This window comes from Hyla sarda, chromosome 5 (assembly GCF_029499605.1).
Source record: "Hyla sarda isolate aHylSar1 chromosome 5, aHylSar1.hap1, whole genome shotgun sequence".
Lineage (NCBI taxonomy): Eukaryota > Metazoa > Chordata > Amphibia > Anura > Hylidae > Hyla > Hyla sarda.
In genome coordinates, this window is record NC_079193.1 from 171151430 (window position 1) to 171168240 (window position 16811).

Sequence of the window (16811 nt, forward strand, 5' to 3'; positions counted from 1 at the left end):
ATAATTAAAGAACATTTTGGATTTGTTATCCTCTTGCTTGTCTTTAGATTTTCCTACAAAAAGGGTAACATGGGCCATTGTTCATGTGGCAAGGTGAGCAACTGCTCATAAAATTATTTAGTAGCCTAACTGGGCATTTATAGGCCCCCCTGCTGCCATGTGTTTCCTCCCTATGTCACCGCTGGGACCGCTGCCAGAGGTCCTCAACACGTGCGCCCCTGATGTCCTGGATGTGCGCGTGGCTCGACAAGACTTACCAGAGCGAGCGCTCACTCCCTCCGCGAGCACTGGCTCCTGTTGGCTGAAACCTCCGTGCGCCTATGCTGTGCTAGAAGCAGGGAGCGAGCGCTCACTCTGGTAAGTCATGCCAGGTCGTGCGTGTCCAGGACGACAGGGGTACATGTGCTGAGAACATCTGTCTCTCTGGCAGCGGTCGAGTTGTGACGTTTTCGGAGATCGCATGGGTCCCAGTGACCGGACACCCCCTCCCTCCCCCACTGGGGATCAGACATCTTATCCCTGTTTTACATTAGAGGATACCATAAAGTTGTTAGTGAACTTCTGACAATGTGCCATGTGTCTGCTCTAAAAAATATCTAAGTATTGGAATTTAGTATGAATATATATATTTTATTTTTTATTTTTATTTTTTTGTACACGTCATAAGTGTAAAAAATGCCCTGACTTCCAGAGGTGCAAATGTCCAAAATACCCTGGTAAATAAGGGGTTAAGTTTACATGATTTGTATACTGTATTTTAAAAGTGTCAGCTTAATATAAAGGACATTATCATTTTACATTTCAGTGTTAATCTGATATCTAGTGTAACTAAAAATCTGTTGTGTTGTACGTACTTTTGTGTTGCCCACCAACATTGCATGATATCTGATCAACACAACTCATTTCCATGCAGGATTCCAAAGTACCACTTTGTCTACAAGTGCAGATCTTATAGCAGCCCACTTTCCCTGAAGGAACTTGAATAAGGTCCCCTTGTCGTACAAGAAAGTCAGATGCTTCTCCCAACTTGCATCCTATGTGGAAAAGAACGCACACATCATAAAACTGATAAAGAAATGCTAAGAAACATCAGCGCATTAAACAAGATTTTGGAATCTATATATATAAAACTCAACGGCCTTCATTTACTGACAGGATTCCTACTCTTTTTGTCGGGTTTTGCGCCTAAATTCTGTCGTACAGACCATGCGACAGAATGTGCGACAGAAAAAACCCGACAATCAGAATCACTCAGAGTGAGAAAAAAAGGCCAACAAAATGGGCGTGGATTTCGGGAAAAGGGGCGTGTTCCCTACATTTCATCCAAAATCACTTGTCTTTTCTGAAAACCACTTTGAAAATCATGTGAATTTTCTGGGAAGAAAACCCTACACTTTAAAGTGGAGTAAATTAGTAAATACTATGGAAAAAAAAAGGTCGGAACAGAAAAAAACACAACAAAACCTACATTCCACTCTTAGTAAATCAGGGCCAATGTGTGTGTGTGTGTATGTATGTGTGTATGTTCCAGCATCACTTCCAAACCGCTAAAGATATTTTCATGAAACTTGGTACACGTTACTAATATGTCAACTACAAACATAGGCTAGATAAATTAACCCTTACGCACCCACATTTGCGACAGTTGGGGTTTTTGTTTAAAGTCCTATACAAGTCTATGGGAAATGTATGTTTCAGCATAACTTATTTTGATTAAACTCAGTACACAACGTGAAGGATGGGGTTTTTGTTTTAAAGTCCCATGCAAGTATATAGGACTTTCAGTTCCATACTACAAGCTCTGCTTGGCATCTCCTGGTGAGTGTATCAGTCTAGCCACACCCCATTTCACAAAGTCACACCCACCATTTAAGCCACACCCCTTTCTATTTTTCTACCCTGTTTGTGCATTGGTCCAGCTTGCAAGTTATGCCCACTTCCACAAAACCACATCTCCTTCTATTTTCACCCTACAATCTCTTCATCACAGCTCAGCCCCACCTGAGGACGGGATATGAGGTCGGGATATGAGGACAAGATATGAGGACTGATATGAGGTTGGGATATAAGGTTGGAATATGAGGAAGGGATATGAGGACAGGGTATGAGAGCAGGAGATAAGGAAGGCATTTGAGGATGGGATATGAGGTCTGGATATAAAGACAGGATATGAGGATGGGATATGAGAACAGGGTATGAGAGCAGGAGATAAGGATGGGATATGAGGATGGGATATGAGGTCGGGATATAAAGACAGGATATGAGAATGGGATATGAGGACAGGATATGAGGACGGGACATGAGGACGGGATATGAAAACAGAATATAAGGACGGGATATGAGGACAGGATATGGGGACAGGGTATGAGAGCAGGAGATAAGGATGGCATATGAGGATGGGATATAAGGACAGGATACGAGGTCGGGATATAAAGACAGGATATGAGAATGGGATATGAAGAGGGGACATGAGGACAGGATATGAAAACTGAATATAAGGTAGGGATATGATGACGGGAACATGAGGACGGGGACATAAGGACAGGATTTGAAAACAGAATATAAGGTCAGGATATGAGGTCGGAATATGATGTCGGGATATGAGGATGGGATATGAGGTCGGGAAATGAGGATGGGATATGAGGTTGGGGTATGAGGACGGGATATGAGGATGGGATATGAGGTTGGGGTATGAGGACGGGATATGAGGACAAGTACTTCCTCCTATGTTGCTTTTCCTCCACCACAAGGATTAGGTAGAAAAACCGGGCAACGCCGGGTACTCAACTAGTAAGAATTAAATAGCAAATATACATACCCCCCAATATATATAATCCCTTTTTCCCCCTAAAAAAAATTAAACAAAATAAAAATGAAAAACAAACATATTTGGAATCACGCATGGGTAAATGCCAAAATTACAGATTTTTTTAACACAACATGTCATGAAAATTTAACAAAAGTGATCAAAAAGTTCAAACAAAACAAAAATGGTACTGGTAAAAACTACAAATCACGGCGCAAACAAATAAAATATATATACTTTATTGCTTTGCGATAAATTGTATGTCAATATGTAAGGTGTCATTGTAAAGTATAATTAATCCTGCAAAAAATCGAGCCCTCATATGGCTCTGTGGTTGAAAAAAAGGGTTATGTCTTTTAAACGGTACTCTGGTGGAAAAAAGTTTTAAATCAACTGGTGCCAGAAAGTTAAACACATTTGTAAATTACTTCTATTTAAAATCCTAATTCTTTCAGTAATTATCAGCTGCTGTATACTACAGAGGAAGTTCTTTTCTTTTTGAATTTCTTTCCTGTCTGACCACAGTGCTCTCTGCTGACACCTCTGTCCATGTCAGGAACTGTCCAGAGCAGGATAGATTTACTATGGGGATTTGCTCCTACTCTGGACAGTTCCTAAAATGGACAGTGGTATAAGCAGAGAGCACTGTGGTCAGGCAGAAAAGAAATTCAAAAAGAAAAGAACTTCCTGTGGAGCATACAGCAGCTGATAAGTACTGGAAGGATTACAATTTTTAAATAGAATTAATTTACAAATCTGTCAAACTTTCTGGCATCAGTTGATTTAAAAAAATAGTTCTCCACCGGAGTACCCCTTTAAAAGGCCAGAGTAAAACATAAATATTAGTTATAGTCACCTCATCTTTCAAATAAACTGAATAAAAAAGTCATATCGACATCAAAATGCTGGTCAACCAACAAAAACAAGGCCTCCATTGTATTTATTTATTTTTTAAAGGATCTTTATTTTCAAAAAATAGGAAAATATAAAAAGTTTCTATTCTGGTGACAAAAAAAAGAAGACACATACATATTATGTGTCGCCATACTAATTACATATATTATACAGCCAATGTATTATAGTTTTATTATAATGAGGGACAAAAACGTTAAAATTGGCATTAATATGTTACCTTTTGTACAAACATATGGAAGGCATGGTTCTCCAGGAAGACATTCTTTTCGGTTTACCTCACATATATGATTAGCAGGACATGGATTTGGATTGCATGGATGAGTAACATCCTCAGTAATGTTGTCAAGTGGACTTGATCCTAAATTAATTAAGACAAAAACATAGTGATGAATATTGTTACTAGGCTAATCTAATGGTCATACTAATGTAATGGAAGCGACCAAAAAAAGGACCTTTCTTCAATGCAAATGAAAAGTTCTTCTACAAGAAATGATAAATAGTGGAGCTGGGTTTTCTCTTTTTTTTTTTTTTTTGATTAGCTACTACATTCTTTTTATTTTTGCTAAGGCTATTTGCTTACAGTATAGGCTATTATTAAATTACGGTACCATTTGATATGACCCTCCTAATGCAGCCTATATTTGCCATGATGCATTTGGCTTTATAAAATATTTATGTACAGTATTGTATTTATTCAATATTATGCCTTTTTTTTTTTTTTACTATAAATTATCTCTAGAGTATATGGAAAACCAATCTGTTTTCTATTTATATTAATATTGTTTGTATCTATGTTAAAGGAGTAGTGCAGAGAAAAATAATAATATAAGAATATATCCAAAGAACAGGGGATAAGTTATAGATGGGACCCCCGTGATCTCCTGAACGGGGCCCCGCAAGTCTGTGGTCAAAATAAAAATTTATATAAGTTATATAGATATGTTCATCATAACTCCACGGGGCATCAAAGCTGATTTGTTTCAAAATTGGACCCCCGCATTTAAACAGCCTTTGTAAATCCAGGTCCTGGTTTGTGCAGGGAACTGAGAGCTGAAAAAGACTACACAGACCATGAGCCCCTGCTGAGCAGGTCACATGGTTAGAGAAGCAGTGACTATATGAAGGAGGTGTCTGCAGCCTCAGCCAATCACTGCCCATCACATACTGAAGCACTCTCGGCTCTCTGAGAGCTGAGTGGAAGGGAGTGTGATACTGCAAAGTGACCTGTTGTCTACTATAGATGACATTCATCATGTGTGATAAGAACTACTGGACTTCCTGTGCGCCTGGAGGAACAGCTGAGAGAAACAAGCTATGTGCTCAGCAAAGGTTACATTTGTACAATACAAAGTTAAATAACTATAGCATGTACGGCTATATAAAAATTATTTCATTTGGCTGGAGTTCTCTTTTAAACACCTATTTATATTAAGCTATTGAATCTATAAGGAGAATACCTCTTTAAAGCTACCTAGGAGGAAGGAAGCAAACTATGTCTGCAACCCCCAGAGCTAACTAAGTTTATAGCTGAGCTACAAGTGCTGTTTTTTTTTTTTTTTTCTTCTCTATTGTATTGTTCCATCTGGACCACATTTTTTGGATCTGGATGTAAACCAGCGCTCTCCACAGCTTGCAGTGGATGATGGGAAAATAGTATCTATTAATGTATTGTCACGATTCGGCTTACGGGTAGTGGATCCGCTGTGTCAGCGAGGGATTGGCGTGGACCGTGCTAGTGGACCGGTTCTAAGAGGCTACTGGTTTTCACCAGAGCCCGCCGCAAAGCGGGATGGTCTTGCTGCGGCAGTAGCAACCAGGTCGTATCCACTAGCAACGGCTCAACCTCACTGACTGCTGAGAAGGCATGGGACAGAAGGACTAGGCAGAGGCAAGGTCAGACGTAGCAGAAGGTCGGGGGCAGGCGGCAAGGTTCGTAGTCAGGATGGATAGCAGAAGTTCAGGTACACAGGCTTTGGACACACTAAACGCTTTCACTGGCACAAGGCAACAAGATCCGGCAAGGGAGTGCATGGGAGGAGGTCAGATATAGTCTGGAGCAGGTGGAAGCCAATTAAGCTAATTGGGCCAGGCACCAATCAATGGTGCACTGGCCCTTTAAGTCTCAGAGAGCTGGCGCGCGCGCGCCCTAGAGAGCGGAGCCGCGCGCGCCAGCACATGACAGCAGGGGACCGGGACGGGTAAGTGACCTGGGATGCGATTCGCGAGCGGGCGCGTCCCGCTGTGCGAATCGCATCCCCAACGGCCATGACAGTGCAGCGCTCCCGGTCAGCGGGACTGACCGGGGAGCTGCAGGGAGAAAGACGCCGTGAGCGCTCCGGGGAGGAGCGGGGACCCGGAGCGCTAGGCGTAACATGTATGTGATATACTTCCCTGGCATATAGGTGTTGTGGTGGAACAGTGGTATACATCTACTGACAGTCAGTGTGAGTAAGGAAATCAGTATATAGACTCACCTACTTTTTCAGCAGAACTCTATATGTAAAGGGACATTTAGATGAACAAGGAGATCTTTTTGCCATTAGTTTGTGGGTGCATTGCACAGAATTTATACATGGGTTATACTATTTACTATTCTACTATGCAAATGTGGTATGGGGTGTGATGCAATGCAGATGGAATTACCCTAGGGGCAGATGCCATTAACCCCTTGTATACGTGACACCAGGGCATGGTTTATCCTTAATACCACCCAAAGGCATACAGCTGGATTCTGGGTTAGGCACGGGGGGGGGGATAATGACTCCAACGCCAAGTTACGGACAATGGTAGCTTTACTGAGGTTAGACAGGTGGAAAAGTCTATACAGTTCAGTCAGGCCCACGGAGGTGACCAGTGACTTCAGAGACCTTAAGGGCTTGCTAAGACTTGTAGTAGAGGTGGACAATTTAGTACAGGCCACGTTGACTAGATGAATGACTTTGATTTGATTTGACTGGTGACTGACAACACTGTGACTGCGGCTTACTTGCAGGTTTGTAGCTTGTGGCTGCAGACTGGACTTGAGGCCCCCTATGACTCTGGACACACACTTAGGCACGACTTGACTGGACCTCAGCAAAGAATAAGAGAGCGAGCAGAGGCTCCACCCAGGGCTTATATGGGGGAGGCTCTGGTGGGGTCCCATTGGTAACCCCTAAGTCACCTGGTCACTGATACCTCCTGGGTAACAATCACATGACAAATCACATGGAAAACAGTCTCTTAGATATAACCCTCTTACATATATAACATAGGGATTATATACAATTACAATAAACAGATGCAAGGGGGGAGGAGGGGGCAGGGAACACTGCAGGAGGCTGCCTGACAGGGCAGCAAGGGTACAGGGTAACACCTCCCGTACTGGGCCACCACACAAACAGAATTTACAACACTGGTATAAAAAAGTATGCAAGCAGGTACAGTATATACAGCGCATTCAGGAAGTCTTTAAGGGGTACTCCGCCCCTAGACATCTTTTCCCCTATCCAATGCTGCACACAGCATTCGTCTAGAGCATAGGGTGCAGCGCCGGAGGCCCGTGACATCATGGTCACGCCCTGCTCGTTACATCATTGCCACGCCTTCTCAATGCAGGTTTATGTGAGGGGGCGTGATGGCCGCCACACCCCCTCCCATAGATTTGCATTAAGGGGGCATGACCGTGACATTGCCAGTCATCCAGCATGGAGTTAGCTCTGTTCACCGGATGTCTGGGGTGCCGCAGCCGCAGGACCCACACGATCAGACATCTTATCCCCTATCCTTTGGATAGGGGATAAGATGTCTAGGGGTGGAGTACCCCTTTAAGATCCTTTTATTTCTTTCACATTTTGTTATGTTGCGGTTTTGTGCTAAAATAAAATAAAAAAATTACTTTTCCCCCAATCATTCTACACTCTACTTCATAATGACAAAGTGAAATTTGAATATTAGCAATTTTTCTAATTTATTGAGAAGGAAAAACTAAAATATTGCCTTGACATAAGTATTCACACCCTTTTCTCAGTACTTAGTGAGGCACCTTCGGCAAAAATTACAACATCCAATCTTCTTCGGTATGAAACCACAAGGTTAATTTACACCTGGATTTGGGGTATTTTTTTTTAATTTTCATTCTTCTTGCTCTGATATACATTGTCAGCTGTGAGACCTCATATAGACAGGGCTGTGTCTTTCCAAATCCTGTTCAGTCAACTGACTTTACCACAGGAGACGACTAAAAATTTTAAAACAAGAGGTATGGGAGACCCTCAGAACTAAATTTCAAGGGTCATGGCAAAGGGTCTGAATACCTACCTCCATGCTAAATTTTATTTTTTCATTTTTAATAATGTATCACAAATTTCTAAAATTCTGTTTTTACATTTACCGTATATACTCGAGTATAAGCTGACCCGAATATAAGCCGAGGACACAAATTTTACCCCGAAAACCCAGGAAAAGTTATTGACTCGACTATAAGCCTAGGGTGGGAAATACATCATCCCCCCATGTAATCATCCAGACCCCGTCATCATCCCCCCCTTCATCATGACCGCCTGTCAATCCCTTCATCAGTGGTCTTCAACCTGCGGATCTCCAGATGTTGCAAAACTACAACTCTCAGCATGCCCGGACCACTGCGGCCTTCGTCATCATCCAGACCCCCCCCCCCCCCCTTTTTTGTTTTGTACTCACCTCCCCTCGGCGGGAAGTTAGGGTGAGCTGGTCTGGGCCATCTATGCTGCAGGGACCGTCCGGGGGGGGGGGGGGGGGGAGGATTAGTCGTTGCGGGCTGTCCATTTTCACCGGGGGGCCTCTTCTCCATGCTTCGGGCCCGGCCCCGTACTAGTGGCGTTGCCTTGACGACGACGCCAGGGACGTTGCGCATGAACGTCCCTGTGCCTCGTCGTCAGGGCAACGTCACTAGTCCGGGGCCCGAAGCGCGGAGAAGAGGCCCCCCCCCTGGTGAAAATGGACAGTCCGCAACCACTAATCCTCCCCACCGGGACGGCCCCTGCAGCATAGATGGCCTGGACCAGCTCACCCTAACTTCCCGCCAAAAAGGGGGGGGGGTCTGGATGATGACGAAGGCCGCAGTGGTCTTCAACCTGAGGACCTCCAGAGGTTTCAAAACTACAACACCCAGCATGCCCGGGCATGCTGGGAGTTGTAGTTTTGCAACATCGGGAGGTCCGCTGGTTGAAGACCACTGATGAAGGGATTGACAGGTGGAGAGTTCACTCGAGTATAAGCCGAGGGGGGCGTTTTCAGCACGAAAAATCATGCTGAAAAACTTGGCGTACATACGGTACATTACAGGGTATTGAATGCAGGTTGATGGGGCAAACCTTTTTTTTTGGCACAGGGTTGCAACACAGCATAATGTAAAAAAAAAACTTACAGGGTTTGAAGGCTTTCCGAATGCACTGTATATATAGACAGCCCCTTACATTAGGTGTGTCACGTAGGATTTTATACAAAGGTTACTTGAGTGACTTACGGAGATATGTATCCAGTGGAATACAGTCATCTGAATCATCAGTGGATGAAAGCCGCTCACATATGCTTTCTGCAGTCTCGCTTTCTGGGAATTTACTATGGTCACCACACTTTCTCAGTATCTCAATACAATCTGTTCTTCAAGAAAAAAAAAAATGGAATGCAAAGTTAATTTCCATATGCACCAAAACTGTGATACATCCATCCATTATTTCTTTATACCTCGCAAGCAGATATTTTAGATATGCAGTGATATGTTTTCTTCAGATTTTTTCCAAGAAGCTGTATAAATATGTATGAAGTCAGCATACAGCAGAATATGTATGAAGTGATTGCAGACATGAGAATTTTATCCTTTACACCAGTGGTCTTCAACCTGCGGACCTCCAGATGTTGCAAAACTACAACTCCCAGCATGCCCGGACAGCCAACGGCTGTCCGGGCATGCTGGGAGTTGTAGTTTTGCAACATCTGGAGGTCCGCAGGTTGAAGACCACTGCTTTACACCTTTATGCTTCTATTGCCCCTTTATATTTTTAATCAATGCTCCCCAATTACAGTAGTTATGACCTATCCCAGGATTATTGCAGTGTCCCCAACTTTGGGAAGCACTGCTCTAGATGCTGTGGTCAATAGCAACCATGCATGTATACATTTATTGGACAGATGCTGCACCTGTCAGAACTCCATTGGCACCCCTATAAAAAAAATTTTAAGAGATATTTAAAAAAAATTCCCAATAAAAATTTTAATCACCATCCTTTCGCATTTTAAAAAAAAAAATGTAACAAAAAACAAACCTTTTTTGTTGTGACTGCCCTGTACAGAGAATACAGTAAACGAAAAAAAAAAGCAAAAATAGCAATTTCTCATCACATGACAGAAAAAAGGAAATTTTTAACACTTACCGTAAAATCTCTTTCTCAAAGGATCCATTGGGGGACACAGACTGTGGGTGTATGCTGCTGTCTCTAGGAGGTGTGACACTATGGCAACAAGAAAGTCGGCTCCTCCCAGAAGGATATACCCGCCTCCAGACCCTGAGCTAATCAGTTTTAGTACCAGAGCAATAGGAGAGGACCGACAGGTCAAGGAAAAAAGCAAAAAAAAAAAAACACGAACTGTCCGAGAACCAGAAGAAAAGATATAACTGAACCCACCCTCGGACAGAGAACCAAAGAGAAACCCAAAAGGGTGGGAGCTGTGTCCCCCAATGGATCCTTCGAGAAAGAGATTTTACGGTAAGTGTTAAAAAATCTCCTTTTTTCTATCGGCTCCATTGGGGGGACACAGACCGTGGGTAAGGAAACAGACAGGTGTACGGTGGGACCACCGCCATCTGCAACATCTTAAAGCCCAGAGTAGCATCAACTGATGCGAAGGTAAGAATCTGGAAGCACCTTGAGAAGAGTGCGAAGACGACCGCGCGGACGTCTTACAGAACTGCAAGGCTGAAGCCACGTAGCGGTGGGCCCAGGATGACCCGAAAAAAGGGTCGAATGAGCCAAACCCCAGAAGGGTGGATCTTCCACTTGCAGCGGTAAGCGCTCAAAAAAAGAGCAGACCGGATCCACCAAAAAAATGGTGGTCGTAGAAGCAAGTTGTCCTATACACTGACCTATACACCAAAGGAGAGAAGTCCGAACAGCCCTCGCCACAACCAGGTTGTGGAACAAACGCTCCCAGACGTGAGAAGAGACCGGACAAAGGACGGTAGGACGATGTTCTCATTGAGATGACAAAGTCAAAAACCATCTCAGGTAAGTAGGACGGACCATGACGGAAAACAACTTGTCCTGGTACACAACCAGGAAGGAAGAACGGCAGGAGAAAACCACCAGCTCTGACACCCTCCTAACAGAGGTAAGAGCAATAAGGAATGCCACCTTCCGGGGAAGGAGGCGAAGAAAAAATGTCCCTGAGAGGGTCAAAAGGAATGCCTTGCAGTGCACCTAAGACCAAATGTAAGTCTCAAGGGACTGATAAGGAGGGGCAGTTTGTGCCACTCCCAGAACCAGGTTCGGACATGAGAATTGAACGTTAGAGGACGTCGAATGGAAAAGACCGAACCTTGACCCATAAGGAAGCTGAAAGCCAACCCTTGGGCCAGCCCCGACTGGAAAGGGAAAGGGGTCGGGAAGGAAAACGGCGACTGGAGAAAAAGCTGAGTTGCACACCACCGGAAACAAGACCGCCAGGTATGGTGGTAAGTCTTTCAGAAGAAGGCTTGTGAACCCTCAGCATGGTGCGAACCACTTGGGAAGAGAAACCATGGGTCCCCAGAACCGCTGTCTCAATCGCCACACGGGCAAAAGCAGAGACGGTAAATAGGGTGGGACAGGAGACCTGAACTAGGAGGTCTGGACAATGGGGAAGGCACAGCGTTAAGGAGTCTGACCATGACACCGAACCACGGCTGGGCCACGAGAATGGTGGGAACGCCCTACTATGAGTTTCCTCAGAACCCCGAAAAGAGAGGAAGGGGAGGAAAAACAAACAAGGTAGGGCAACGCCCGACCACTAAACAGATAAGGTAGGGCAAAGCCCGACCAAGAGAGAGGAACGCTTCGGTTGTGGCGGAAAAATCAGAGGTCCACGCCAGGAGCGCCCCAGGGGTTGCAGATCACTGCAAACAACCCCAGATGTGGGGACCACTCGTCTTGGACGACTGAGGACCAACCGAGAAGACCACATCCCAGGGACGGCCGGAAAGAAGATAGCTGAGATGGCCGGAAACCTGAGTTCCGCCCAGAAGGGAAATACCCAAGAATCAAGCAAAGAAAAAATTGCCCTAGACCCCAACATGTTGAAGGGGAAAAAGGGGGCTTCTCGGGGGACCAAGGTCCCAGACCGGCCGGTCCCTGAAAAACACCTCCCCAGCCCGACAGACTGGCAGAGAGGGGCAGGAAGGAACGCCCCTGAAAAATCAGGGGGAAAACGAAGCCACCATAGAAGGGACTGACAAGACTGTCAAGAGCCAATGGAGACTTGTCCCACCGGAAGAGAATCAGCAGGTGGAAAAAAAGTCAGTGATGAAAGTGGGTAAATGGCACGGCCTCCACCAATCGACCCAGGACATACATGTAAAAGCGAATCAAAAACTGGAGCAGGGTGCCAAAGTCACCGGACTCTAGATAAGAGAGTCGGACGATTATTCGGCGGAGTCGAAAGCGGGCAGAGGCCGCGTCGAACTGGAGCCCCAGGAGAGGGTCGAACTTGTCCCGATAGACCATCCAACCAAAGTGAGACAAGGACTGGAGGTTGAGACCAAGATTCTCCAGGATCTGGGCCCTGGCTGGAGCTCTGATCAGGAGGTCGTCCAAGTCGGAGATCACGGAAACAACTGATGTCCGTATTAAAGGGCTATCACAGGCGCCAGGACTTGGAAAGGGTCCGAGGAGAAGTGGCCAGACCGAAATGGAGGGCCACAAAGGAAATGACCGTCCGGAAATGCAAAGCGGAGGTACCACTGATGACCGGGAAATAATGAGACGTGGAGGCAGGCACCTTTGATGTCCACCGAGAAGGGAAAACTCCACTTGAACAATGGGCGCCAGCACCAAATGGAGAGACTCCATTCGGAATGAGAAAGCAGAAGATGCTGGCTGAGATACTCGAGAACCAAGATTGGGCGAACAGAAACGCCTTTCTTGGGGACCACAAAGAGGTTGGAATAAACCTCGAAAACGTTCCTCTGAAGGAACCGGAACAATTACTCCCCGAATAAAAAAGAGCTGGAGCGTGACCCAAACTGCCTTCATTAGAGAGTGGGAAACAGAGGGTCCAGGAAAGAAAAAGGCAATCCCAAGGAAGGGAAGCAAATTCGATCCTGTATCCGTTGACTACCACATTCCTGACCAAGGGATCCTGAATGTGCGTCATCCAGGCATCCCGGAAGAGTAAGAGGTGACCAACCACTCAAGAAAAGGTCGGTGGGTGGGGCGACCCGTCAGGCCAAGGAAGGTCTGTGGGTGGGATGGGTCCGGAAGGGGGAAACCCTCTACCCATGAAGGTGCCAGGCTGGACCATTTGTTGGAACCAAAGGTCTGCAGGAACGGAAGGAGGAGGCTTCCGATGGAAAGTGGTTCTGCGAGCCTTATCCAGAGGTATAAGGAACTCTTACCGCCCGTCGCCACCCTTCTTGAAGGCTGTGTCGGCATTCAGGCTATAAGCCACATGGAGCGACGGAGGGCTACCAGGTAGCCTGTGGCAAAGGAAGCACAGTGGCTGCGCATGGGAGCAGAACACAGAAAAAACTCTGGCAGAGGAACATCGGAGAGCTAGTTCAGATAGATCCTCCGGAGGAATCCTGAATACTACCTGGCGGAGTTGGGAGACCATATTGAAAGGGCATCTGACACCCAGGCAGAAGCAAAAGCAGGAAGAAATAAGGGACCTGCTGTTTGAAAGGCAAATTTTGCCAAAGTCCCCACCTTTTTGTCCGCTGGATCCTGAAAGGCAGCCGCATCAGTCAACGGCAGGACAGTCGCCTTAGAGAGGCGGGAGACCGGTAGATCCACAGTTTGAGAGGAGGTCCACCAAGCAATGAGGTCCCTGGCGAGGGAATACCATGCTTGAACCTTCTTCATTTCCTGAAACTTCTTGTCAGGACGCCTCCAGGCGGATTCCAGCAGGACGTCAAATTCAGCGAGAAAGCTGAAAGTCTTGCGTGCCGGTCGGGTATGAATAAAGGAGACTTCTGGAGCTACGTCCGAAGTTCCTGGGTCCTTTAACTGGAAGGTGTCTCTTATGGCCGAAACCAATGAGTACACCACATCAGGCATATCCATGCGGTCCTCTGAGTTGGAGACCGAAGCCGAAACCTCATCCACAAGTTCTCCAGGTGAATGGGAACGAGGTGAGGCAGCCCTGGAAGAGGTCGGGCACAATGAAAGGTAACTTCTGGAGCCTCGTCCGAAGTTCCTGGGTCCTCTAGAAGGAAGGTGTCTTTTATGGTTGAATCCAATGAGTGCACCATGTCCGACATATCCATGCGGTCCTCTGAGTCAGAGGCCGAATCGGAAACTCCAACCACAAGTTCTCCAGGTGAATGGGGACGTGTGAGGTGGTCCTGGAAGAGGGAGAAACTGATCTGGTACGCGGGTCTGGAGAGCCAGAGCGGCGACCATAGGAGCGTCCTCCAGGGGAGCTACTAGCTGGAGTAACAGGGCGATGCCTGTGAGGGGAGCGCCCGTGCCTGCCAGGAGACTCGGGGGATGAGTCAGATGAAACATCCTTATGACGCTGCAAGAGCGTCAGTATAGGGGAGAGCGGGACCCTCTGGAGGGCTGGAGTAGGGAGGATCCCTCCAAAGGCAATCCCCACAGAACTGGAGCTCATCACAGGGGAGTCTGGGGAAGCAGTGTGTGGGTAGAACCAACGGCTTCAGCAGAACCATACATTCCAGGGATACAGCCCCTAAATGTGTAAAAAGTAACCTCCTGAGCTGTTTAGAGGGAGGAATCTGTCTGGGCATGGACACAAGTCTCACCCAGCAAGGGCATCCTGATTAGCCCTGAAAACCCCTCTGCGCGCACACAGTACCGATAACGCGCTCTGGGGAATGCCCGCCGGCCACGGGTCCGTAAGTCCGTACAGGGCCCGCAGTCAAAGTACATACGGCCGATAATGGCGCCCGCTCCCGGCCCCAAACACATATGTGAATGACAGGGGAAGGGAGCGGGCAAACATACCTCCGGCAGCCTCCGCTGCAGATAACAGCAATATGCAGCTGAAGCTGCATATTCAGAATAGTAAAAAACTACAGCCGCGGCTCGCAGGTGGGCGGGGCTTAAGACCGTGCGGAGCCCGCGGCTGATACATGAGGCCGGGAGATAATGGCGCCCGCACTCAGCTCTAAGCCCATATGCGGTCACATGTGCGAGCGCAATGGGAAGAGAGCGGGTGAAAACACAGTCGGCAGCATTTACACGCTGCCGACGGGAGGGAGAGACAGGCGCAAGATGCGGCTAAAACTGAAGCTGGCACTCGCAAGTGAAGTCGGCAGCTGCGGCTGCTGAGGGAGGGAGTTGGCCATGGTGCCTGAACAGTCCTCACACCAACGCACTGTCTGTTAATATTTGTTCCCTGTCTCTGCCTTATCCCTATATCTCTCTCTCCATATGTCCCCAAACCTGAAACTAAGAGAGGGCTGCAAGTCCCTCTTGAATAAGCCCCAAGACCACCATGAAGGGGTTGCCCTGGTAAAATAAAGAGTGGGCCAAAAACTAGGGGTCTCCAGAGGTTGCAAGTCCACACCTAAAAGGGGGAAATACTCACCTCAGTCTGAAGAACTTACCTCATGAAGTCTTCTCTATGAAGTCTTCAGTCAGCTTTAGTTACCTGCATCACGCCGGGCTACCAAGTGCGAGCGAGGCGAGCAGGGAGATAGGGTGACCCGGACCCATGAGGTACAAACCCAGGCGCTGACCGTTGGCGAGAGGGGGTGAACAGCGCATATACGCAATGTCTGTGTCCCCTTACTCGCAATGGGGAAACAGTGAGCCGCAGCTCCTGAGTCCCCACCTGAAAACATGAAAGAAAAAGAAACAAAAAAATCTAACACATTCCCTAACTAGGAAAATAATAAAACATAAGACCTGGTCTGGAGAGAATTCCAGACCGTGTCTACCTCCTTAGACACTGAGCTTAAACTGATTAGCTCAGGGCCTGGAGGCGGGTATATCCTGCTGGGAGGAGCCGACTTTCTTGTTGCCATAGTGTGTCACCTCCTAGAGACAACAGCATACACCCACGGTCTGTGTACCCCAATGGAGCCGATAGAGAAAATTTTATAAATAGGAACAAAAAGTCCCATGTACTTCAAAATATCACACAGACATGTCAAAAGTTAAAGGGGTACTCTGCCCTTAAAGGGGTATTCCACAGAAAACAAAAAATGTTTTTTCATTACAACTGGCTCCAGCTCTCAGTACTTAGCTGCTGAAGTTGAGTTGTTCTTTTCTGTCTGAAAACAGTGCTCTCTGCTGACACCTCTGTCTGCCTAAGTACTGGATGGATTAAAGGGGTTATCCAGGAAAAAAACTTTTTTTATATATCAACTGGCTCCAGAAAGTTAAACAGATTTGTAAATTACTTCTATAAAAAAATCTTAATCCTTTCAGTACTTATGAACTGCTGAATTTGAGTTGTTCTTTTCTGTCTAAGTGCTCTCTGATGACACCTGTCTTGGGAACTGTCCAGAGTAGAGGCAAGTCCACATAGCAAACCTCTTCTACTCTGTGCAGTTCCTTAGACAAGCAGAGATGTCAGCAGAGAGAACTGTTGCCAGACAGAAAAGAACAACTCAACTTCAGTAGCTGATAATTATTGGAAGGATTAAGATTTTTTAATAGAAGTAATTTACAAATCTGTTTAACTTTCTGGAGCCAGTTGATATATAAAAAGAAATGTTTTTCCTGGAATACCCCTTTAGGATTTTTTTAATAGAAGTAATCTCTAATCACAACATTAAAGTGACCAGGATTAAAAGTGATGTGACTCGCATTGCCCAACCGCATTACATTATATAAGCTGCTTAAAAGTTATAACTCATGTTCTGCTGGGTGCCAAATGTATTGCTCCTAGGATGAGGCCACAGGTGACC

The 16811-nt window shown here is 46.2% G+C and overlaps 1 protein-coding gene across 3 annotated transcripts in view; it reads right to left on the reverse strand.

Moving 5' to 3' along the window:
• Positions 1-16811, reverse strand: part of RECK (reversion inducing cysteine rich protein with kazal motifs) — a 115850-nt gene that overhangs the window by 27119 nt on the left and 71920 nt on the right. For all 3 annotated transcript variants that reach the window (XM_056520738.1, XM_056520739.1, XM_056520740.1), the window contains 3 exons: positions 9207-9343; positions 3939-4079; positions 855-1034 (listed from right to left, as the gene is read on the reverse strand). In XM_056520738.1, coding sequence (XP_056376713.1) covers positions 855-1034; positions 3939-4079; positions 9207-9343 — 458 coding nt within the window. The remainder of the gene's footprint in view (positions 1-854; positions 1035-3938; positions 4080-9206; positions 9344-16811) is intronic.